This window comes from Lactuca sativa, chromosome 7 (assembly GCF_002870075.4).
Source record: "Lactuca sativa cultivar Salinas chromosome 7, Lsat_Salinas_v11, whole genome shotgun sequence".
In the NCBI taxonomy this organism is placed as follows: domain Eukaryota; kingdom Viridiplantae; phylum Streptophyta; class Magnoliopsida; order Asterales; family Asteraceae; genus Lactuca; species Lactuca sativa.
In genome coordinates, this window is record NC_056629.2 from 41579904 (window position 1) to 41605065 (window position 25162).

Sequence of the window (25162 nt, forward strand, 5' to 3'; positions counted from 1 at the left end):
TCGTAGACGTCTTGTGAACAAAAGTAATTTATGTAATATCCCCCTCTAGCGTGTATCACAATATTGTCCGCTTTTGGCTCTCGACACGAAAACTTATTAAGGGATCACCCATGGTGGAATTTCCATTACCCAAGCACGCTTAACTGTAGAGTTCTTGTGGGATTTGCTACCCTCACGACATTAAAACACGTTGTGATAGGAAAGGTATCCACACACCTCATAAGGAATGTTTAATTCTCCTTCCCAGCCAATGTGGGATCATGTGCATGTATATGCCCACCTTCACCCCCTTTACATGTTTGATGTCTCTGTCGAACACATCGACATGCACCCTGGATCTGATACCAACTTGTAATGTCGTGAATTTTTACTCAAATTTGACGTTATTTTTTTTCAAAAATTCTAACACAATACATTAGCGGAAGATTTTAAATAATTTTTTATTTAAACAGAAACCTTCATTTAAAACCACAATGTCACCTTCGTGACAAAAATCCAAAAACACATTATTCAGACGTTGTATGAAAGGGTTTATAAATTCAATAACAAAGTAAATACCATATGTTCCAATAACATAACTGCTAAAAAGAACATTAAATGTAAACTACCCAAAAGAATCCCAAACTCACAAGCAATCTCCTATGAAACCTGAACCAACGCAATGCAAGAGAAACAAGCAAAGAATAAGTGTCAGCAAGTGTAAAGTGAGCCAATCATAGGTACAATGTTAAATGAGAACATGCATATCCCAAAACAGGACAATCAATCATCACAGAGCATGTAATCAACTTCACACATTATGTAGCCTCACATACATCATACAGTTATCACTATAATATGTTAATACTAATCTTCGTTTTAATCTTCGTTGTGTAGCGTCCATGTAATTATTCATCAGTTTTCAGCACTATAATATTTTAAATATTAATATTCATTATTATCACTTTACTTCATTATTGAGGTCTTTATGTTCATCACTAACCCATAAGAAATAACACATTTTCACTACTAACATGATCGGCTCGGTGCAATGCACTAAGTAAGGCGCGACTGCAGAAACCCCCAATACCCCTCGTTTGCTACTCTGATGATGCATGTAGAAGTATGGTGTGTTGTCTTTCAAGATTGATAAAAGTACTATTTCCATCTTTATGCCTCCCACTCAAACCGCATAACGAACATCACTCCAGTACAGCCACTGCAGAGACCATGTACCAAATGGTTGTCTAGAAAAACACTCGACTTCGTTATTGGCTTAAGCTCTTATCCTATAGGTACTCTTTCAAACTATTCGGCCATCATACAATCCAGATAGGATACACACCTAACTCTAGGTTACTACCATTTCCTTTATAAGTATGTTTTCCCCCATTATTAATTTGTTACTAATTTACATACAAAGGGATATTTATATTTCATAATTTTCTCATCACCGCATAACATGCATAGTACATCCTCATACTATTAGAGCATAATACATCACTAGCATGCATTGTCCTATCATCATTGATAACTTATTCTACTAGAACATCACACAACATTATCAAATCATACCCCTCATACTAGCACAAACCTATCCACTCAATTCATACCAATGACAACATTGAATGAATTGATCTTGATCGAAGTCAAAACCAAAGAAAAAGTGTGTCTAGAGATCACAATAGAATACCCATCAAACTTCTCCCGAACAGGAACAAAATCCCTTACTATTATCTCAATACTTAACACGGACTCCAAAGGACTCTAAGGTTACACAAAACGAGCATAAAAAGGCAATGACACAAAAGATCTACCATACATACCACTATTCCATTCATGAGTATCGTCCACCAGGTATGTGGGTTTCTCATGGTTCCTCCGATCCCAAATATATATCATGTGCTTATGATAGTATTGGCCTAATAATAATGTTCACACACACACACACACACATATATATATATATATATATATATATATATATATATATATATATATTTGCTTCTAGAATTACCACAAGGTCCCATATGTTGTTGGTTTAGGTTAAACACTAGTACACCTAATAGTTTCGATATTTCATACTCTTCTATAAACCTTATACTATATAAAGGTTCTTTTTTTGATCTAACATCGTCCGATAATAAAGCAACAGCTTGCAAGTTCTGTCGAATCTATGCAATCCAATCATCATCCTAATATGATATTCCAAATCCTCAATACGCGTCCCACTAGTCAAACTACGAACACTCTATGATAACTAAGCTCGTGGGTCACAAGCAACTTAAGGCATTGGGAATGCAACCCGTCTAAATCCTTTTTGGTCATTCAGACTATTTCCTGCCCCTCATGGACTATTGTTCCTTTGATATGAAACATTTCCCTTTACGTCAAGAGATATTACCCATCACATGATACGCAAGAAAGAAGAGATGATGTTCAGATATCGAGAATAATAAGATTCCTACATGTATATAACAAATAATCTTTAACTCCCAACACCCCGTAAAAGTATTAAAAAAAACTAATTAAGACAATCAAAATTATGATTCTGAACATTGGCAATGGACTATTGTTCCTTTGACATGAAACATTATCCTTTACGTCTAGAGATATTACCGATTACATGATCCGTAAGAAAGAAGAGAGGATGTTCTTATATTGAAAAGAATTAGAGTCCTATAGGTATATAACAAATAACCTTTAACTCTCACATCGACTAGGAAGGAGAACTAAATATTCATTATAAGGGGTGGGGGTACCTTCATTATCACAATGCTTTTTAAAGCCGTGAGGCAATATCCTATAAGAACTCTGCAGTTAAGTATTCCCGTGTGAGAGCAATTCCAAGATGGGTGACCCCCTGGGAATTTTTCGTGTTGGGAGCCCAAAACAAATAATATTATGATACGTGAAAGAAGGGGATGTAACAAATGATGTTGTAGATCTCATGAAACAAGGTATTTGATGGATTTCCATCAATGCCAACACTAAATGGATCAATAATCTAGAGGTCTGACTTTGTCATGTCATGAGACAAAGTAGGATTGGAAACAAATGGAATATACTCAAAAATATGACATGATGTGAGAAATAATTTTTTTAACTAAACAGACCAAAGAAACTATACCCTTCCGATCGATATCATATCCTAAAAGGACACATAGCACATACCGAAGAGACAACTTGTTATGCTTAACACGAGGACAGAGAACAAATTATCTGACTTTGTCATGTCATGAGACAAAGAAGAATTGAAAATGAATGGAATATGCTCCAAAAATATAACATGATATGAGATGTAATTTTTTTTAACTAAACAGACCAAAGAAACTATACCCTTTAGATCGATATTGTATCCTAAAAGAACAAATAGCACATATCGAGGACACAACATATTATGCTTAACACGAGGATGGATAACAAAAGTGCAACCAAAGACACACAATAAGGAATAATCATGTAAGTGCAAATATGGTTTTTCAAAAGGACACCAACCAAAATTATGTGAGGTAGGAATTTGATTAATAACATGAATAAAGGTTAGGATAACCTTTCCCTACAATACATTAGGAACCTCATGAGATACTAATAGAGAGTGACTAGTATCAATAAGATGAAGATGTTTTCTTTCAACAAAATGATTTTCTTAAGGATTGTCAATACATGAGGGTTGATTGGTGTATGGTACCATCAGACGCAAGTAAATTGAGCCATAAATTTTGCATTATAGAGAAAGTGCATGTGAATTTTCTCAAAAGTGTAATATATTATAAATCATAATGATCGATAGTTGATTTATGTTCTAGTATGTAGATTTAAAATCAATATTATACTGTTATTACATAGAAAAATGAGGATAACACAATTTAACTGTGCAGATTATTATCTTATACATTAGTGGAGCCATCGATACACATTTAACAAAGGAGCACAAGAAAGAGATGAAACGCTTTATCTACAATCATCAAGTAAGAATCATGTCTAAATCATTGTCTTTTCATTTTAATACATTTGTACTACACACCGTTATACTTTTTATTATCTTTCTTTTTGTTTTATGGAATACCATTGGTTTACCAAAGTTTGCTTTTCTAAGTATAAGTTAGATCTATACCACATGAAATACAATGTACATGATGACTTAGATTTTTTTTCCAAATTGCATGCAATTTAAACCAGTAAGTGACCCTTTCTCTATACATCATGTTTCTAACAAATCAACTCATCGACATTAGATATTAGTACAAAATGTTATAGTGGCTAGCCATATCATTTAGGCTAGATAAAAAGATGTATGATGCCAATATAATCAATGATCATCAAGAGGCAATGCATCTTTTCATATTTATAAATACATAGCGCCAAAATCTTTTTAGGTTAAACCGTCTTGAATCCTCACACATCAATCTTGGTAAAATAATAATTATATATATCCTCTTTCCAATCCATTAGTTGTGATCTTCCTTAATAGTTGTGACACTTCAAATCCCATATTATGTACTATACTCTCAAGCCTTCCATATATTGATACATCGTTATTAATCGACTTGAGACACTCTAGCTTCAACCATATTTCACTCATATAAATTTTCCTCCACTTTAGAAACTTCATGTGGCACAACCTTAAATCATGTAACTTTTATTCCACTTAAAAATCATGTATATTTTGTAGCAATTTCACTAAAACGTTGGGAAATTGGTTTACCTATTATGGAAAATGGGTTTTACCGATCTGTAATAAATATTTTGTGTCTTATACCAACTTAAAATGGAAAGATGTTTATGATTTTATATTCTCCTCTTTAATATCTTGATTTTTTATATTTAATGTTCAAAATAGACAATAGATGAATGAAAATTTAATCTACAGGTTATGGTAAGTGAATGGTTTTTTGAGTGGTGATGTGAGCGCATCCCACCTAGGTGAAAGAATAAAACGAAAGTAAGTTTACATAAGAAGGAATTACATGTGCTTGTAAGCATTAATAGCACAGAGGTCTCTCTTATATGTGACGAGTGCAAACGCAAACCTAAATTAGCTACTAAACTTGTGTGTGAATACACATCATGTGGATATGGTTGCATCAATGCTCGACCATAAAAGTTAAAACTACATGTTGCCACAGTTTATCGTTTTGTTTTTTCTATTTGAATAATGATTGATTTTTTTTCTTGTTACAATTCTTCTATATGAATAGATCACTATGTATACAGAAAAGGCACACTGAAAAACCGATCACTTCCTATTTTCTTCCCTAATACTGCTACAACGAATTTTGAAGTTTTCAACATGGCAATTGTAGTCATATTTGAGTTCTTCTCCCTATGGTACTACTACAACATTTGAAGCTTTCACCACAGTAATAAGTATGCCCAGTTGAGTTTGGCAATAGAACTAATCGTTGCTAATATATCATAGGAAACATGTTCGACAATACTACGAATTGTGTTTTAGGTATACTATGTTTTAAACACAGGCCCCAATCTTTGTTTAATTCTATGTTTTTTTATATATACATTATATTAGTACTTTCCTATAATCTTAGAAAAAAAAATATTGTATAGAAATAAATACAAAATTAGAAGAAATAAATTTTGAACTTGTTGTATTTTATAAGAGTTATTTTTCTTTAATTTTTAAAATGATTTTTCATACTTTATAAAAACGGATTTCTTGTGGTTTTGAAGGGAAAAAAACATTTCATATGTTTATGCTTCTTATACAAATTGTTCCATATAGAATTATAATAATTAAAAAAAAGGTATCTTTGTAGTTTTTACAGAAACCAATAGTTCTATAAAAACATGCACTATTTGTAATCTAATGTACCTGGTTAGTTGCACCATAAGGTTATGTAGTAGGCAAATGAGGGTTATACTTGAACCAGTGGTGAGTCTTGAATAGATAAAAATCATATGGTTCACTAATTTTTCTATAGAAAATTTTCTATATAAATTTAAAGATTTTATTGGTAAGATAGGTCATAAATTTTTTCTACAGAAATTTTAGATAAATTAGAAAAATTAGGTGGGCTATTGGACCTACCTTCCTTATGCATAACCTCGCCATTGACTCGAACTCGTATTGTGAAATTTTTAAGTTTAAGTATAACATGAATACCATAAGGTTTCACTTTACAAGATATCATGAGATAATTGAAAGGTAGATATATATATTGGATCTTTGATATAAAAGATCCACATTAAGCAATATGATTATGTTCACACTTAGTGGTAGAGCTATATCATGTACAGGGACGGAGCTAGAATTTTTGATTGAGGGGGCTTGAACTTACAATGTAATATATATATATATATATATATATATATATATATATATATATATATATATATATATATAATAAGCCATTAGAATAGAGATATATGTCTATATTGTAATTTATAGTCCTATATCATAAAACACATATTGTAATAAGAAAAGTAGTAGTACGTAGTGCGTTGTTACTTGTAGAGAATGTGTTTGATGTTTTCTAAAAATAAATAAATAAATAATAACAACACATTAATATCCAATACATTAGTTACAATTAAATTCCAACGAAGAAGATGAAGCATATAGGTGACAATGGGCTTTGAGGTGTAATACATCAATATCGATGGAGTTAGGGGGTAGGGGGCAACACCCACTAGTCCCCCGTATTGGCTCCGCCTCTGATCATGTAAATCATCAAATAAAATAAAATATCAAGATCTACAATGCAATCTAAGTTTAAAGCACTATCAATAAGAAAAAGACGCATAACTGCTATATAAACTAGTCTATGTAATATGTAAAGGTTGTGATAGGCAGTGAACGATCGGATGAGCGTAAGTTTAATCTGTAATGGTAAGTCTTGAAATATATATATATATATATATATATATATATATATATATATATATATATATATATATATAATATGATTAGATAACTACTATACACTTGCTTGTTTGTATCTAACTATATAAAATCAAAGGATGTTATTGTAGATCTAATAAGCAAATAGTTAAATAGAGAGTTAGTTATTGCTAACAAAAAATTTATGATAGTTCAAGTCTAATGGTTTTCTGGTAAATAAGTATATTTCTCAAATGAGTCTACTCGTCCGCTAGTAAATAAGTATATCTCTCAAATGAATGTTCAAATGGTAACACATATCTATCATTTTTAGGTACCAATTGTTGGACTTTATATTGGTGGCTAATAATTTATTGATCAGTTTTCATTTATATGAGGGTTGTTGGAAAAAATATAGGTTTACCTATTTAAATAGGTTTTACCCATTTTGGAACATGATGTAGGTCTTGTATAAGCTTGAAATGGAAAAATCATTATTTGTTTATGTTTTCCTTTGTAACAGCTACTAACTTGTATGAAAGAGAAACGAAATGAGAGAGAGAGAGAGAGAGAGAGACAGAAACAATACTTTTCTCATTAGATCAATACTAATTACAAAGATGATTATCATATACAAACTTACGATACAACCTTAATGCTAACATACTCATTTAGTTACTAATTACTTCTAACTAACAGCAATTAACAAACTATACTGTTAAATTACATTAATACCCCTAATATCCCCCCTCAAGATGACCGTGAAAAAATTGTTTTCAAGGCCATTTTGGACATTAAAGGCAACAGTTTAGCACGTGGCAACGGTTTGGTGAATATGTCTGCAAGCTGAAAATGAGATCGTATTGGAAGAAGTTTAATGGTTTGATCAATGATTTTGTCCCGAATGAAGTGACAATCAATCTCCACATGTTTAGTTCTCTCATGAAAAGTGGGATTGGATGCTAATTGGATGGCAGATTCATTATCACAGAAGATGAGATTTGGTTTAGTTTGCTTTACACCAAAATCATTCAACAAGTGTCTTAACCACATAAGTTCACAAGTGACAGCAACAATGGCTCTATAGTCTGCTTCCGTGGATGATCAAGCTACAGTGTTTTGTTTCTTAGATCGCCAAGAAATAAGAGAATCTCCAATAAAAACACAATATCTTATGACAGATCTTCTGGTAGCTTTGCATCCCGCCCAATCAGCATCACTAAAGGCTCTCAATTGAAGAGAAGAAGTAGCTGAAAGAAACAACCATTGTCCTGGATTAGACTTTAAGTATCTAAGAAGATGTGTTGCAGCATGCATATGATGAGTTCTGTGTTTATTGAGATATTGACTCAAACGATGAACAACATAAGTGATATCGGGCCTTGTGATGGTCAAATATAGCAAACGACCGATAAGTCTTTTGTATTGGAACTTATCTTGTAAAAAATCTCCTTCAAAACTTGATAATTTGTACTTGGGATCCATAGGTTGTTGTGTTGGATTTGCTGCTAAAAGTCCCATATCCTCAAGAAGCTTTAAAGTATATTGTCTTTGTGAAAGAAAAATTCCAGTTTTTGATCTAGCAATCTCAAGGCCTAAAAAATGTCTCAAATTCCCCAAATCTTTTAATTTGAAACGAGCACTTAAAGCCTTTTTAACCAACTGTATTTCAGATGTTGAAGCTCCTGTGATAACTATGTCATCAACATAGACTAGCAAAGCAACATATGATGAACCAACACCTTTAAAAAATAGAGAATAATATGATTCTGATTGTGTGAAACCCAAAGTATTTAAAAAACTGGAAAATTTAGAATACCATTGTCTAGAAGCCTGCCTTAATCCATAAAGAGATTTTTGGAGTTTACATACCATTTGTTGGTCTCCCGAAGAAGAAAAATTACCACAATACCCTTGAGGTAATTACATGTACACCTCTTCTTCTAAATCTCCATTTAGAAAAGCATTGTTCACATCTAATTGGATAAGTGGCCAATTGTTTTTAGCAGCCAAGGCAAGAAGAAGTTTCACTATAACAAGCTTGGCTACAGAAGAATAAGTGTCTAAAAAATCAACTCCTTCTTGTTGATTGAACCCTTTTGCAACAAGGCGTGCTTTAAATCGTTCTACTGTTCCATCGTCTCTTCTTTTGATCTTATACACCCATCGACAACCCAATGGCTTTCTGTCTTTTGGAAGAGGAACAACAACCCAAGTATTATTCAATTCCAAAGCTTGTAACTCATCATTCATAGCATGTTGCCATTCAACAGATATGACAACTTCATTATAGTTTTTGGGTTCTTCTAAAGCAGATATAGAAATGGTGTAAGCTTTGCAGTTTTTACTAAGATTATCATAAGAAATAACCTCAGATAAAGGATATCTACAAGAGGATGAACTGGAATTTGTAGAACATGTATGAACTTTTGTGAGGTTACAATAATAATCCTGTAAATATGATGGTCTGGTCCTAACTCGTTGTGTTCTGTTAGGTTGTGCTTGTGATAAATGTGAATCATTGGGTAAGGGTATATTTGGAATATCAGAAATTGGAATGGAATTAGGTGAAACGGGAATAGAAATGGGGTATGGAACATGTTGTAAAATTTGAGATGTAGATTCATGATCTGAATCAAAAGCTTTTGGTAATACAACCATGGAAAAAGGATCATCAACAAAGGAATGAGTTGTATTTAGGAATGGAAAAACAGTTTCATGAAATACAACATCTCTTGACATGAAAATTTCTCTTGTTGACAAGTCAAGCAACTTATATGCCTTCATGCTAGGTGGGTAACCTATGAAGACACAAGATTTTGCATGTGGTTCAAACTTGTTTCTATCTGCTGTTAAAGTAGAAGCAAAGGCTAAGCAACCAAAAGTACGAAGTAGATTATACTGTGGTTCTGCATTATAAAGTTTTTGATAAGGTGTAAGATATCAAAGCAACTTGGAAGGGGTTCTATTGATCAGATATACAGCAGTTAAGACACATTCTGACCAATATTCAATTGGTATATTCGACTGGAAATACAGTGCCCTTGCAACATTCAGTATGTGTTGGTGCTTTCGTTCTACAATAGAGTTCTGTTGTGGTCTCTCAACACATGAAAACTGATGTATTATGCCTTTAGCTTGGAACAATTCAGTGAAAAGCAATTCTTTGGCATTGTCGGATCTGAAAATTTTGACATTAGCATTGAATTGTGTGGCTATCATGGTCAAAAACCTTGGTATCACATATTGCACATCAGACTTGTTCTTCATCAAATAAATCCAAGAAAATCGTGTACAATCATCTACGAAAGTAACAAAGTATTTATAACCTTGATATGAAGAAACTTGGTAGGGACCCCATACATCACAGTGAAGTATATCAAATGAACTACTAGCAACATTGTTTAGAGAAACAAATGGTAATCGTCTTTGCTTAGCTAAAGGACAAACAGGACAAAGTAAATCATTATCATCTTTATTACTAATGCCAAGATTATTAGAAATCATCTTTATCTTGTCATTTGAAGGATGTCCAAATCTGGAATGCCATTGTTGAATGGAGATAGCAACATTAGTTGAAATAGTAGTAGCTTGAGGAACATCCAACAAATATAATCCCTCATGAACATCACCCCTGCCAATCATCTTCTTGGGGGAAATCTGTTTGATCAAGGCAAAGTTATGGTAAAATTTCACCGTTAGCAACTGTGATTTGGTCAAACATGTGACTGATATCAAATTCAGTTATATGTCACTTAATGTACAAAGTATGGTGGGTCAGTGGTCGTGTAAGTGGTGATGTCTGTTCATCCTATATAGGAATAAGATTGAAAGGCGACTTTACATATGAAGGCATTGAATGTTCTTGTCAACCTAAATACCATAAATATGCTCTCTATTATCTCTATGAAGGTGTTCAAATATGTACCAAAATTATCTTTCGCTAACTAAGCTTATATGTGAGCACATGCCTTCTAGACATGCATGTACCGGCGATCGACCACAAAAGTACATAATAAGTTTTCATAAACACTTTTTTCGGTTTGCAATACATATGTTTTAAGATGAATTTCAAAGAATAATTAAATATAATTTAGGTTTTGTATTTTGTGGTCAACCCATAATAAAAATTAATAACTAAACATGATTTCAGTTTTGTTATTTGAATTTAGTACTCGATTAATTTTCAGTTTTGATTGTTATAAAAATGTTATATAAATATAGCCTTCCAATACAAAAGATATAGATAGAAAAATTGTTAATTTCCTCTATTCTACCACCATATTACTACTACAAGTTTTAAAGCTATCACCAAGGTAATATTCAGGTCTAGTTGAATTGTCGGGATTAAAGAATTGTTCGTTGGCGTTGTATCTTAAAAACAAATATACAATAGTATGACAAAGTTCTTTAAAGGAAATGGTGACACATGCACTATTCTTTTTGTGTAGTTATTGTTAGTATAACGTCTTCGATTTTCGTCCTTGAGAGGTTCCTGTAAAGAAAGATTAGATGCAAACGATGTGGCTGAGGCTCGAGTTGGACTCGATTCCCTTAAACAGATTCGCCGTCTGTTCCCAGGGTACAACAACCTAAACAGTATTGTGTACTGCCGGAGATAACCACTTGCCTGAAAGAATCGTCGGAAGCAGAAATGCAGAGAAGGAAGAAGAAGAGTAGTAAATTCATTTGTGTATCTGAATGAGAAGGCAATGGTCTTCTTTTATAGTCGAATTGTGAAACAGAAACAGATCACTAATTGATTGAGCGTTTAATGGCAATAAATGTCATTAATTACGCAATTAATGCATCCGTTACAAAATTCAAAAATAGGGACCAAAACTGTCAAGTTTAGCAAAAACGAGGGTAGCGTGCGCCCGAGTTTTCAGAGCTGCATTCGTGTCTGCAGGTCGCGCCCATGCACGAGTTCGGTGTTTTTGGTCTACGGAACCAAGATTTGCACACCCCCCCCCCCTGCGCGCGGGTAGGAATTGTAGCATAACCATAGACACAAGCTTGTAAGCCTTCCATGCAATGAAACTTATAAACCTTGTTAAGTTTGGTATCTCTACCAATGTGGGACTCATTCCCACATTCCTCTTTTTTTTGCTAAACTTATTCTCAAATACCCATCTTTGAGTGTCGATATCTCATTCACTTATACTCTATTTTGGACATATAATACATCGTTTCGAAGCCCTCATGGAGGAGAACACAAACCCACTTAGAGTTCGTTATATGTACAACATATGTATATATTTATATATGTCCAAAGTTAGTAAAAAATATAAATATTTTTACTAAATTTCCAACAATCCCACACATGAATGGAGATTGATCTCTGCACATCTAATTTCCAGACGAAATTTTCAACAGTTGAATCCTGCATAGGATAGGTAGGTATTACCCTTTGAACCTTCCCTTAAGAAGTTACACTTAATCTCCTAGCAGTTAGTAGATCTCGATGTCTTTGAACTAAGCTGCCATTTATGTAGACGACAATGTAAATCTCACAGGACTCTCCCTGACAAGGTCATATCCTCATAGACGTGTTCGTTTTGGTCATGAACACTAACCTGGTTCTGCAAGAGCTTTAGAAATTTTTGCGCCTATAATTCCCTTCGAAGCGACCCCACTTCTCTCTCACATAGGTGATTCCAAGAATCATTAAAAAACATATGTTTAGCCTAATTTGGTCACTACATAAAGGAATGGACTAGGATGAAATGTTAACTCCCCCCATAGTGACCTGCCCCACTCATACAATTAGGTTATCCTTTTGAACCCAGATCTTGGGATCTCCAGTCTTCTGGGTAAGGTTTCCTTCGTATGAATTTATTGATTCATGGGCTTTAGTCTCATTCCTCTTGACGACTTATAAACTACATCTCTACTCAAGCCTTTTGTAAGCGGATCCGCAATGTTATCCTTTGACTTCACCCAGTCAACCGTAACTCCCGTAGAGATTAGTTGTCGCATCGTTTTATGTCTACGTCTAATATGCCTTGATTTCCCATTATACATTGTACTTTGAGCTCTACCAATTGCTGATTGGTTATCACAATGTATACTTATGGTCGTTACTGGCTTAGGCCATTCGGGAATGTCCTCTACAAATTGACGTAGCCACTCCGCCTCTTCAGCACAAATATCTAAGGCGATAAATTCATATTCCATCGTAGATCTAGATATAACTGTTTGCTTGGATGATTTCCATGCTACAGCAGCACCTCCAAGTGTAAACACATATCCACTTGTAGATCTGGAATCTTTTATGTCAGATATCCAATTTGCATCCGTGTATCCTTCGATAACTGCTGGATGTCTGCCGTAATGCAGTCCATATTCTCGCGTGTATCTCACATACCTCAGCAACCTAGTAATACTCTTCCAGTGTTCAGAACTGGGTTTACTAGTGTCTCTACTTAGTCTACTCACAACATATGCTAAGTCAGGTCTGGTACAACTCATTAGATACATCAGACTGCCAATAATTCTTGAATATTCCACTTGATTAACACCATCACCTCTATTTTTACGTAGATGTTGACTAGTGTCAATTGGAGTTTTAGCTATGCTAGTATCTCCCTTAGCAAATTTTTCAAGAATTTTATCCACATAGTGTGTTTGACTCAAAATCAAACCACTTTGGGTTCTTGTGATCTTCACTCCAAGAATCACATCTGCTAAACCCATATCTTTCATGTCGAACCTGGATTTCAACATATCCTTCGTGGATCTTATCATCTTGTCATCACTACCAATGATAAGCATATCATCAACATACAAACACAATATGACATATCCATGAGTGGTGTTTTTCACATAGATACACTTATCACACTCATTGATTCTAAAGCCACTTTCCATCATGACTTGATTAAAATTTTGATGTCATTGTTTAGGAGCTTGTTTTAATCCATATAGAGACTTAACAAGTTTACAAACCTTGTTCTCTTGTCCTGAGGCAATGAATCCTTCAGGTTGCTCCATATAAATTTCTTCTTCCAACTCCCCATTTAGGAAAGATGTTTTCACATCCATTTGATGAACTTGCAAGTTCCTGATAGCTGCAATGGCAAGAACTAATCTAATGGATGTTATCCGCGTTACTGGCGAATAGGTACCAAAGTAGTCTAGACCTTCCTTTTGTCTATAACCTTTGATTACTAGTCTCTCCTTGTATTTATCAATACTGCCATCAGGTTTCATCTTTCTCTTAAAGATCCAACGGTAACCTAGTGGCTTGCTACCTGGAGGTAGATCTACTAGTTCCCATGTATGATTTTGTAAGATAGATTCTACCTCATTTTTGATGGCTTCTTTCCATTGAGGTCCCTCAGAAGAAGTTACCGCCTCTTGGTAGGTTTTAGGTTCACTTTCCACCACATAGGTGAAAAAATCATCACCATATGATTTTTCAACTCTAGCCCTCTTACTTCTTCTGGGTTCTATCTCTTCCTCCTCAGATTGAGCTTGTTCTTCCTCTCGAACAGCTTCGTTATTTGGTAAAGCTGGGCTTTCAACTTCCTTGTTCAAACAAGGAAACACATCTTCAAAGAATGAAGCATTCCTTGATTCCATTATAGTATTCTTGTGTATTTCAGGATTCTTAGAATCATGCACAAGGAACCGATAAGCACTAGTACTTTGTACATACCCAATGAATATACAATCCACTGTTTTAGGCCCTAACTTTTGTACCTTAGGTGGTGGCACTACCACTTTAGCTAGGCACCCCCACACTCGTAAGTACTTATACGATGGCTTTCTACCCATCCAAAGTTCATACGGTTTTTCATTCTTTTCTTTGCGAGGTATCTTATTTAAAAGATAGTTAGCTGACAAAATAGCTTCCCCCCACATTGACTGGTTTACACCTGAACTAATTATCATGGCATTGACCATTTCTTTCAAGGTACAGTTCTTTCTTTCAGAAATTCCATTGGATTGAGGTGAATAGGGTGATGTGAATTCATGACGAATTCCATTTTTAGCACAAAAATCAGCATAGGGAGAAACATATTCCCCACCCCTATCACTTCTAACCACTTTAATTCTCTTGTTGAGTTGATTCTCAACTTCATTTTTGTACAAGACAAACTTGTCTATTGCTTCATCTTTACTCTTAAGTAAATATATGTAGCAATATTTCGTGCTATCATCGATGAATGTAATGAAGTATTTGTTCCCACCTTGAGTAGGAATTGACTTTAGATCACACACATCAGTGTGAATTAAATCAAGAGGTTCGGTGTTTCTTTTTATTGTTTGGAAAGACAATCTAGTTTGTTTAGCTTCAACACATGTGGGGCATTTGTGACTTGAGTCAATATTAAGTTTTGGTATGTATTCTAGTTTAATTAATCGCTTAATTGAGTTGTAATTTACATGTCCTAAGCGACCATGCCAAACATTTGAACACTCAAGCAAATAAGCAGAACTAGAACTTTCATTATTCATTTTGTTTGTCACCATTACATTCAATTTGAACATGCCATTCAAGGCATATCCTTTTCCCACAAACATACCATTTTTGGACAAAACAAACTTGTCCGACTCAAACACTAGCTTAAAACCAAATTGGTTAAACAAACCACCCGACACTAGATTCTTACGAAGTTCAGGAACATACAAGACATCCCTAAGCTTCACTTCTTTCCCCGGAGTCATTTTTAGAATGACATCACCAACACCTTTGATATCCGCGGTAGCAGCATTTCCCATGTAGAGCTTTTCACCATCTTCAACTTCTTTGTAAGTGTTGAAAACACTTTTGTCATGACACACATGACGAGTAGCTCCCGTGTCAATCCACCACTCCTTTGAATTTGTGTTCATAAGATTCACTTCAGAAACCATAGCCGTGAGATCAGTTATCATGGCCACCAACTCCATGTTATCATTCACCATGTTTGCTTGACGGTTTTCCCTCTTAGGTTGAGGGCACTCCGAAGCCTTGTGACCCGGTTGGCCACAATTGTAGCACTTGAACTTCTTCTTGAAAGTTCCTGCCTTTGGGCCTAGATTTTTGCCCTTTGCTTTCCCTTTGTGAGGTCCCTTGCCTTTTCTTTTGGAAGTTTGACCAGCTTCCACCATATGAACCTTAGAAGATTCAACTTCACTGCCTTTCTTCAAGGCCATTCTATTGTCTTCTTCAATGCGAAGACGCACCACCAGTTCATCCACAGACATCTCCTTTCGCTTATGCTTAAGGTAATTTTTGAAGTCTATCCAACCAGGAGGAAGATTTTCAACCATTGATACAACTTGGAATGATTCATTAAGATCCATCCCTTCTGCATTGTTATCATGTATGATGACCTGAAGGTCTTGGACTTGACTCATAACAGATTTCGAGTCAACCATTTTGTATTCCAAGAACTTAGCAACAACATGCTTCTTAGTTCCAGCATCTTCTGTCTTATACTTCCTTCCAACGACTCCCATAGTTCCTTAGCAGTTGCAACTTTACAATAAACATTGTAAAGTGCATCTGTTAGCCCATTCAACACATAGTTGCGGCACAAAAATTCTGAATGCTTCCATGCATCCACAGCAGTCACAGATTGAGCATCAGCCTGCCCCTCAGCAATTACAGGAGCAGTTTCTGTTAGGAACCGAGCCAGGTTCAAGGTGGTCAAGTAGAACAGCATCTTCTGTTGCCACCTCTTGAAGTTCAGACGAGAAAAATTTTCAGGTCTTTCAGCATGATTAGCCATGATGTTTGGAACCGGTGCATTTGGGTTCACAGCAGGGGTAGCACCAACAGCAGGAGTTCCAGTACCAACGGGAGTTGCAGACATACTAAAAGAATCGCAACGACAATCAAATATATTATTACAGGAAAAAAATTGATAGAAACTCGATTTTAGAATAAAAGAACAGAAAAACAAAATTTTTTAGAAGAAGGAATAAATCTGTTTAAGACTGTTAGTATAACGTCTTCGATTTTCATCCTTGAGAGGTTCCTGTAAAGAAAGATTAGATGCAAACGATGGGGCTGAGGCTCGAGTTGGAATCGATTCCCTTAAACAGATTCGCCGTCTGTTCCCAGGGTACAACAACCTAAACAGTATTGTGTACTTCCGGAGATAACCATTTGCCTGAAAGAATCGCCGGAAGCAGACATGCAGAGAAGGAAGAAGAAGAGTAGTAAATTCATTCGTGTGTCTGAATGAGAAGGCAATGGTCTTCTTTATAGTCGAATTGTGAAACGGAAACAGATCACTAATTGATTGAGCGTTTAATGGCAATTAATGTCATTAATTACGCAACTAATGCATCCGTTACAAAATTCAAAAATAGGGACCAAAGTCAAGTTTAGCAAAAACGAGGGTACAAAAATAGGGACCAAAACTGTCAAGTTTAGCAAAAACGAGGGTAGCATGCGCCTTTCGGAGCTGCATTCGTGTCCATGCACAAGTTCGGTGTTTTTGGTCTACGAAACCAAGATTTGCACACCCCCCCCCCCCTACGCGCGGATAGGAATTGTAGCGTAACCATAGACACAAGCTTGTAAGCCTTCCATGCAATGAAGCTTATAAACCTTGTTGAGTTTTGTATCTCTACCAATGTGGGACTCATTCCCACATTCCTCTTTTTTTTTGCTAAACTTATTCTCAAATATCCATCTTTGAGTGTCGATATCTCATTCACTTATACTCTATTTTGGACATATAATACATCGTTTTGAAGCCCTCGTGGAGGAGAACACAAACCCACTTAGAGTTCGTTATATGTACAACATATGTATATATTTATATATGTCCAAAGTTAGTAAAAAATATAAATATTTTTACTAAATTTCCAACAGTTATATGTGTTTTTTCTATATATTACATCAATATATCTTACAATTATAAAACAAGTTCTCTTGTACGAAAAAGAACAAGTTATAAAAAGAAAATGCCTTCAATTTCCTGCAATTTAAAAAATAATACTTTTTTTTGCAATATTTATAACAATTTACTGTAGGATATCTAGTGTAGATTTCAGTAACTACACCAAGGGTAATAAAGAAAGGGTTCAAGATTGTTGATTGTATTTTTATTTGAAATGTACCAAATGATAGTAGCTATCAATTTCTTATACACAAGTCTAAATTACTTGACGTTCACAACCACATGATAATGGATTATAGAAATGCATTGTTCTTTAAACATGTATTTCCCCTCTTAATAACGAAGATATAAGTATTCCAAAGGAGCTCAATACAAAAAAATAAATAAATAAATAAAGTGAATTAGATTGCATCTTGCAAAACCAAACAAGAGAGATAGTTGATCTACCTACATGAAACAAACCACTAGGATATAATTTTTTCAAGATAAAAATGAACGTAGATGGATCCACTGAAAGATATACTGTCATATTAGTAATCAAAGGATACAAATGGAAAGGTGGCATTGATTACATTGATATGACCTCTCATATAACACGTTTAACATGTGTTATATAGGTCTTGGTCATTGCATTAATTATAAATTTAGAAGTACATCAAATGGATGTTAAAACAAATTTTATAAATATATGTCTAGAAGAAGAAATCTATATGAAACAACCTCAAAGATATGTTTCCTAAGGTAAGAACCCAAAGGTTGAAAATTTATGAAGTCGTGCTATAGGTTGAAACAAGCCCTAAAGAAATGGTATGCATGTTTGACTACATGAAGTTGGAATGCGGATTTAAGGTTAAATAATATGACACATGTGTTTATTTAAATGCACAACTAAATATGTGTTATATCATGTCTTTAAATTGATTATACTATTATCATTGGTAGCAATAATAAAATTATAAAATCAACGAAGATCATAATGGAAATATTTCACATGAAAGATATAAGTTTGTATGTCAGTCTTGAAGCAAAAACAAAAAGAACATAAAATTGAGTTGTATTAAGTCATACCTATTATCTATACAAAATTTATGAGAAGTTTAATTCTAGAAATTTTGATATAGGTAGAATATTTAATGATGTGAGTCACCATCAGAGTAAGAACGTACGTGAAGGCATTGTATAAGTAGAACACTTGAGAATTATTGGTAGCTTGATGTATTTATGAGTTGATCCATACTTGACTTGGATTTTTCTGAAAGTATACTAAGTAAATATACAAGTAAACTATGTAGTGGACAGTGGATAAGTACTACTAGAGTGTTTTGTTATCTTAGGTATACTAAAACTTATATGTCACGTTATGAGCGAAACCTTTAGGTAATCAAAAGGTATAGTGATGCAAATGGATATCATGTATAAAAGATTCCAAGTCACTTTCTACCACACTACCTAGAAAACAAAATCAGCATTAATAATGCCCATTAATTGCAATTAACTTTTGAATAACATCTCAACATCCTGTTCAATTTAGAACTACCGACTGTTTGATTTTAATAAGAAACAAACTCAAAACATGGAAACTTAAACTTCAGATTTGGATTTAGTCAACGTAAACAAATCAAGAGAACATTTCATACATGCTTCAATAGTGGTGCTAGTTTTTTAGGTGTGTTTATGCCTATTATTTTGGGTGTTTATGTCACATGTTCCATTTAGCAGGTTATCTAGCGGTTTCCAGGTAACAAGAACCCTCTTATTGTTCATCATCTTAAACCTCCCACCATCATCGTCATTAAGATTCATCAGAAAAAAGAAAGGGAAGAAAAAGCTAAATTGAAAACCCTAAACCCATTCTATTGTTCATCATCTTCTCCAGCTTCTTGCTAATCGATTCATCACACAGACCTGAAATCATATTTTGTTTTGAAGAACCTACCTGAAATCGATTAAACAATAAGGGGCATTAACAAGGGGTGGGTCTTTGAATCTCAACCCATCAGTCAACAAGAAAAACACACACGCACACACTATGTGTTCATCTTAAAAAACCAAGATTTGTGTTTATCTTCAAAAACCCATCTTTTTAGAATCTAAATCTTCAAAGAACATTAGTGGTATAAGTTTATGTGGAGAAGACGAGAACAAACCCAGATCTACGATCTGGGTTCTGAAATGTTGTTTCCAAAAATCTTGTTTGAAATTTGAGTTCTTTGAATGTGTGTGTATGTGTTTTTCGAGAACAAGCCCAAAAAATCTAAGTTCTTCTTTGAATGTGTTTGTATGTTTTTTCAAAAACAAACCCAGAACTTCAATCTGAAATCGATGAACACCAGGTTCTGTAGTTTTGAATCTTAAATCCTTTCCTTGTTTGAGTTTGTTCTGAAATCTTGAGTTGTTCTAAAATCTTGTTTGAGTTCTGAAAAGTTGCAAAAATCTTATTTGAGTTCTGATTTTTTGCTTAAATGTGTGTATGTTTGTGTTTCGGTTATGAAACCATGCGTACTTGCATAAAGAATATGATGATAGTGTGATGAACAGTTGGGGTGACCGGCTAACAGGTGTGGGTGACCAGCTAACAACTGTGGGTGACCTACTAACATGTCTTTGACCGGCTAAATGGAAAATCTGAAGAAAAAAAAAGCTGCATAAACACAACTAAAATCGTTGGAAGGACAAAACCGCACAAAATTGAAAAAATTAAGGACTTTTATGTCAATAATCCTAGTTTTTTAGTTGATCTAAAAACTTTCTCTAAAATCTCATAAATAAACTAATGAATTCTATACGTAATTTGTATATCTGATTCGTGCATTTATGTGCATGAATATGTAACTGAATTTGAACAATTTACATGATTAGAAGAGTTTGAGTAGATCATGGATTCAACCCACAAGATATTCGTCATAGATTCAATAATGTTTATCTTCTTTGATATTATTCATCAATAATTTTAAATAACACATGTTGCACTTTTTAATTCCATGTGAATTTTTGAATTTGATGATAACATAATACATATACATTTATTAAGAGGTCCAAAAATGTCTAACAATCTCCCATCAAAGTAGGTATATCACACACACACACATACATATATATATATATATATATATATATATATATATATATATATATATATATATTATCATAACATTGATACCTTAAACAATGTTGTATATTAGTCATAATAGTATAGGACCAAAGTAGTCTTCATTAATAACTATCATCATACCAATAATCATAACCCTTCATAACAATGATTAAAACTAACTACATAGTGATAACAACAACCATTGATACTACTCCCAAGAGCCTTTTCACTACACATGACAACATGATCCACCAAAATTAGTTTTCATAATTTCCTATACATAAACGACTATTCCTTGTGTAATTCTGCCAACACTTTACTTTCATTATATTATTATATTATGTTAAATGCCATGTAATAAAATTACCATGCATATTTGCAACTTTTAACTAAGCGTTGGCTTTATATTGTTAATTTTACTGGTTTAAGCAAATTAATTAGAGAATGTGTTAATGTTGTTAGAATGAAGATGGAGGATGGGGATTTCACATTGAAGGACATAGCACTATGTTTGTGTCCGTGTTAAGCTACATATCCCTACGACTTCTAGGGGAAGAAAAAGATGACAAAAATGTTGCACTTACTCGAGCAAGAAAATGGATACTTGACCATGGTGGTGCAACCTATGTACCATCTTGGGGAAAACTTTATCTTTCGGTAAACATTTTTGCATCACATTCATCTATACAAATTTTGTATTGTGTATATCGTGTTTTCCATATCTCATATTGTTCATTTGTATCGTATAAATAAAATATATTAAAGAAATTAATACTTATTTATTTCTTTCAAACTTTCATTTTTTTCCTTTAAAAATCAACTTTGTCAACTAACAATATTGAATATATTGAAATTTGTTGCATAATATTTGAAAAATAGTCATTTAAATGCTTAACACCTTTTAGTGTGTATTAGGTGCTTGGTGTATATGAATGGGAAGGATGCAACCCAATACCACCAGAATTTTGGATTTTCCCCGAGTTTCTACCCTTTCATCCAGGTACTTACATAGCAAGTCATCTCAAAGTAAGGCTTACAAAGTAAAACGAAAAATTGGAAAAGTCGAAAAGATTAGGATAAAAGCCAAGCAATAATGTTTTAATATTGAAACAAAAAATTTAGTTGATCAATCTCGCCATTTTTCTTGCCCATTGTGTAGGAAAAATGTGGTGTTATTGTCGAACGGCCTATATGCCCATGTCATACTTGTACGGAAGAAAATTCCATGGCCCAATCACTGATCTTGTTCTTCAACTGAGGCAAGAGATTTATCTTACCCCATACGATGAGATAAATTGGAATAAACAACGCCATAAATGTTGTAAGGTTGTCAACTCATCAACTTTTTAATCATGTATATCATGAAAAAAAGTTCTTCGACTAACTAGTATCATGTTATTTTCATGAAATACAGGAAGATCTCTATTACCCTCACACAATAGTCCAAGATTTGATATGGGATGGTCTTTATTACTTAAGTGAGCCACTCTTCAAGTACTGGCCTTTTACAAAACTAAGAGAAAAAGCTCTCAAAAGAACAATTGAGTTAACTCGTTATAACGCTGAAGAAAGCAGGTACATTACCATGGCAAGTATTGAAAAGGTAAAGGTACTCTCAAGTATTTTGAGTGATAACACATAAGGGGAGATGGATTCAAATTTCCCATCTCAAACCTACAAATGAGTAGCAAAATTTACAAAACAAAAATAACTTTATCTATACATGTAGGATTATACTTTCGACCACTTTATCTATACATATGACTTAGGTTGTGTTTGGCACGCCACAGCTAGCCGATAAGTTGGCTTATTTTTCAAGCTTTTTTATGTTGTCGTGTTTGATAAGCCAAAAAGTAGCTTATAAGACTAGCTTTTTATGAGTTTTTTTTTTAAATTTCTAAATACACCCCTTAATTATTTATAGAAACACATACTCTTACATGTCCTTTTATGTAATTTTATATATTTCAGCTAGTTTTATCAAATGTTATTTTTAATCAGCTAACTTTTCAGCTATCAATTACATTTTTATTTAACAGCTAGCTTTTCAGCTAACAGCTAGTTTTTCAGATAGTACACCAAACATAGCCTTAATGAGAAAAAAAACGTCCCCTAAATTTATAACTTTGGTTTTGGATGAAGGGTTTTCAAATGATGTGTTGGTGGGCGGAGAACCCAAACGGGAATGAATTCAAGCACCACCTTGCTAGATTACCGGATTACTTGTGGCTAGCAGAAGATGGAATGAAGTCGCAAACATTTGGTAGTCAATTATGGTGTAGTGCATTTGCAACTCAAGCAATAATCGCAAGTAATATGCCTGAAGAATATGGGGATTCTCTTAAAAAGGCCCATTTCTTTATCAAAGAATCTCAGGTTAAGCAAAACCCAAAAGGAGATTTCACTAAAATGTGTCGACAGTTTAGTAAAGGATCATGGACATTCACAGATCAAGATCATGGATGGCCTGTCTCGGATTGCACAGGAGAAGCATTGAAAGTGATATTGCAACCTATTTTATGTTCTTATTTTTTCACATGTTGGAGGAAATATTGTTTAACACTAAACAAATTAATGTTGCAGTGCCTACTTTTATTATCCCAAATGCCCGAAGAAATTTCTGGAGAAAATGTAGATAACCAGCGACTGTATGATGCTGTTAACTTCCTTCTTTATGTACAAAGCCCTACAACAGGAGGTTTTGCTGTTTGGGAAAAACCAATCCCACATCCATATTTACAGGTACAAATGTTATCAATAAATTCCTTTAGAGATAAATAAAATGCTAACACTTTTATGCCTTCTCTCTATGTAGACGTTGAATCCTTCAGAAATGTTCGCCGACATTGTTGTTGAAAGAGAGTAAAGTCTCTACCGAATCCTTCCATTTAGCAAAATTGTATAAACCCTTACGTTTCTATTTATTGGTGATCTAATTAGGCATGTTGAGTGCACAACTTCAGTGATGCAAGCTCTCATAGAGTTCAAACACTTCCACCCCGGGCATCGGGAAAAAGAAATAGAAAAGGCTGTGGCAAATGCAGTGCGTTATCTAGAGGATATACAATGGGAAGATGGTTCATGGTAAGCTTTACTTAAGCGTTGTTTGATAGTTGTTGATTGAGTCAGATATTATAATATCTGAACGAGTAAAGGTCTGATTGTGAACTTATTGATCTAAAAACTTTTGGATATATACAGGTATGGTTATTGGGGGATATGTTTCATATATGGCACATTCTTTTCGTTAGGAGGCTTAGAATCAGCTGGAAAAACATATAATGATTGTGAAGCAGTTCGCAAAGGAGCCAAGTTTTTACTTTCGATACAAAATGAAGAAGGTGGTTGGGGAGAAAGCTACAAATCTTGCCCTAGTGAAGTCTACACACCACTAGATGGAAATAGAACTAATATAGTTCAAACAGCATGGGCTATGCTAGGTCTCATGTCATCTGGACAGGTTAGCTTATACCAATCACTTTTTCTTTTGATTACTTGAAAGCAACTAACATTCATTTTTCGCCTAATCATCAGGCTGAAAGAGATCCAACACCATTACACAAAGCAGCAAAGATCTTGATCAATGCACAGATGGATGATGGAGATTTTCCACAACAGGTAAATTTGAATGTGAACTGAAAGTCTGAAACACATGGTTTATTGGTTTTAATTAATAATGTAATTAAATGATAATGTAGGAGATGACTGGAACTGCAATGAGGAACTGCATTCTACATTATCCGTTATATAGGAATATATTCCCGTTATTGGCACTTTCGAAATATCGCAATATATTTTGGGCTACATAAAGCTATAATAAATTGGAGCTCCTTATTCCAACAATAAGACTAGAAAATGCATATGCATATTACAAGCGGATTAGTGTCATGTAGCTTAAGTTGTGGGGTATTTTATATGCTATAAAAATAAGTTGTCCTATAGCCTGGGGTCTGATATATATGCTGTGAAAAATAAGTTGAACATGTACTCCAAAACTTTTGAAGTAATGGTTGCATCATTTTTCGTATTGTACTTTACTCAAATAAACTATATAAATATAAATAATTAATATGTTCGACAAAGAAGTTAACACAATTTTTGACGTAAAAGTAAAACTAATAGTTGCTCTTAATGGATCAAAGTTATGTACTTTGATTAAAATTAGACCTAGGGCTATAGGTGGGGCTATTTTGTCAATATTCAACTAATTTGGGACAAATTGCAACCACTATTCATCTCAAGTGTGTGATGAATTCTATTATCATTCCCAAGTTCCAAATGTTAGACGTATGCATCCAAATGCTAAAAAAACGTAGATGATAATTTCTTTTAAGAAATTGAATGGCGATGGGAAGGGGATAAAACCTACTGTAGCATGACGTAATCAAGGAGATCATCGGTGCAAAA

At 34.0% G+C, this 25162-nt stretch overlaps 1 protein-coding gene across 1 annotated transcript in view; it reads left to right on the top strand.

The window, feature by feature from the left end:
- LOC111880847 (dammarenediol II synthase) overlaps window positions 1-24782 on the top strand; it is a 32672-nt gene extending 7890 nt beyond the window's left edge. Inside the window, exons 3-14 of the mRNA XM_023877262.3 lie at window positions 3861-3950; window positions 21218-21412; window positions 21671-21755; window positions 21915-22081; window positions 22170-22358; window positions 22898-23254; window positions 23339-23497; window positions 23571-23617; window positions 23696-23839; window positions 23957-24215; window positions 24290-24373; window positions 24454-24782. Of these exons, the coding sequence (XP_023733030.1) occupies window positions 3861-3950; window positions 21218-21412; window positions 21671-21755; window positions 21915-22081; window positions 22170-22358; window positions 22898-23254; window positions 23339-23497; window positions 23571-23617; window positions 23696-23839; window positions 23957-24215; window positions 24290-24373; window positions 24454-24564 (1887 nt within the window). The 3' untranslated portion in view covers window positions 24565-24782. The remainder of the gene's footprint in view (window positions 1-3860; window positions 3951-21217; window positions 21413-21670; window positions 21756-21914; window positions 22082-22169; window positions 22359-22897; window positions 23255-23338; window positions 23498-23570; window positions 23618-23695; window positions 23840-23956; window positions 24216-24289; window positions 24374-24453) is intronic.
- The last annotated feature ends 380 nt before the right edge of the window (window positions 24783-25162 follow it).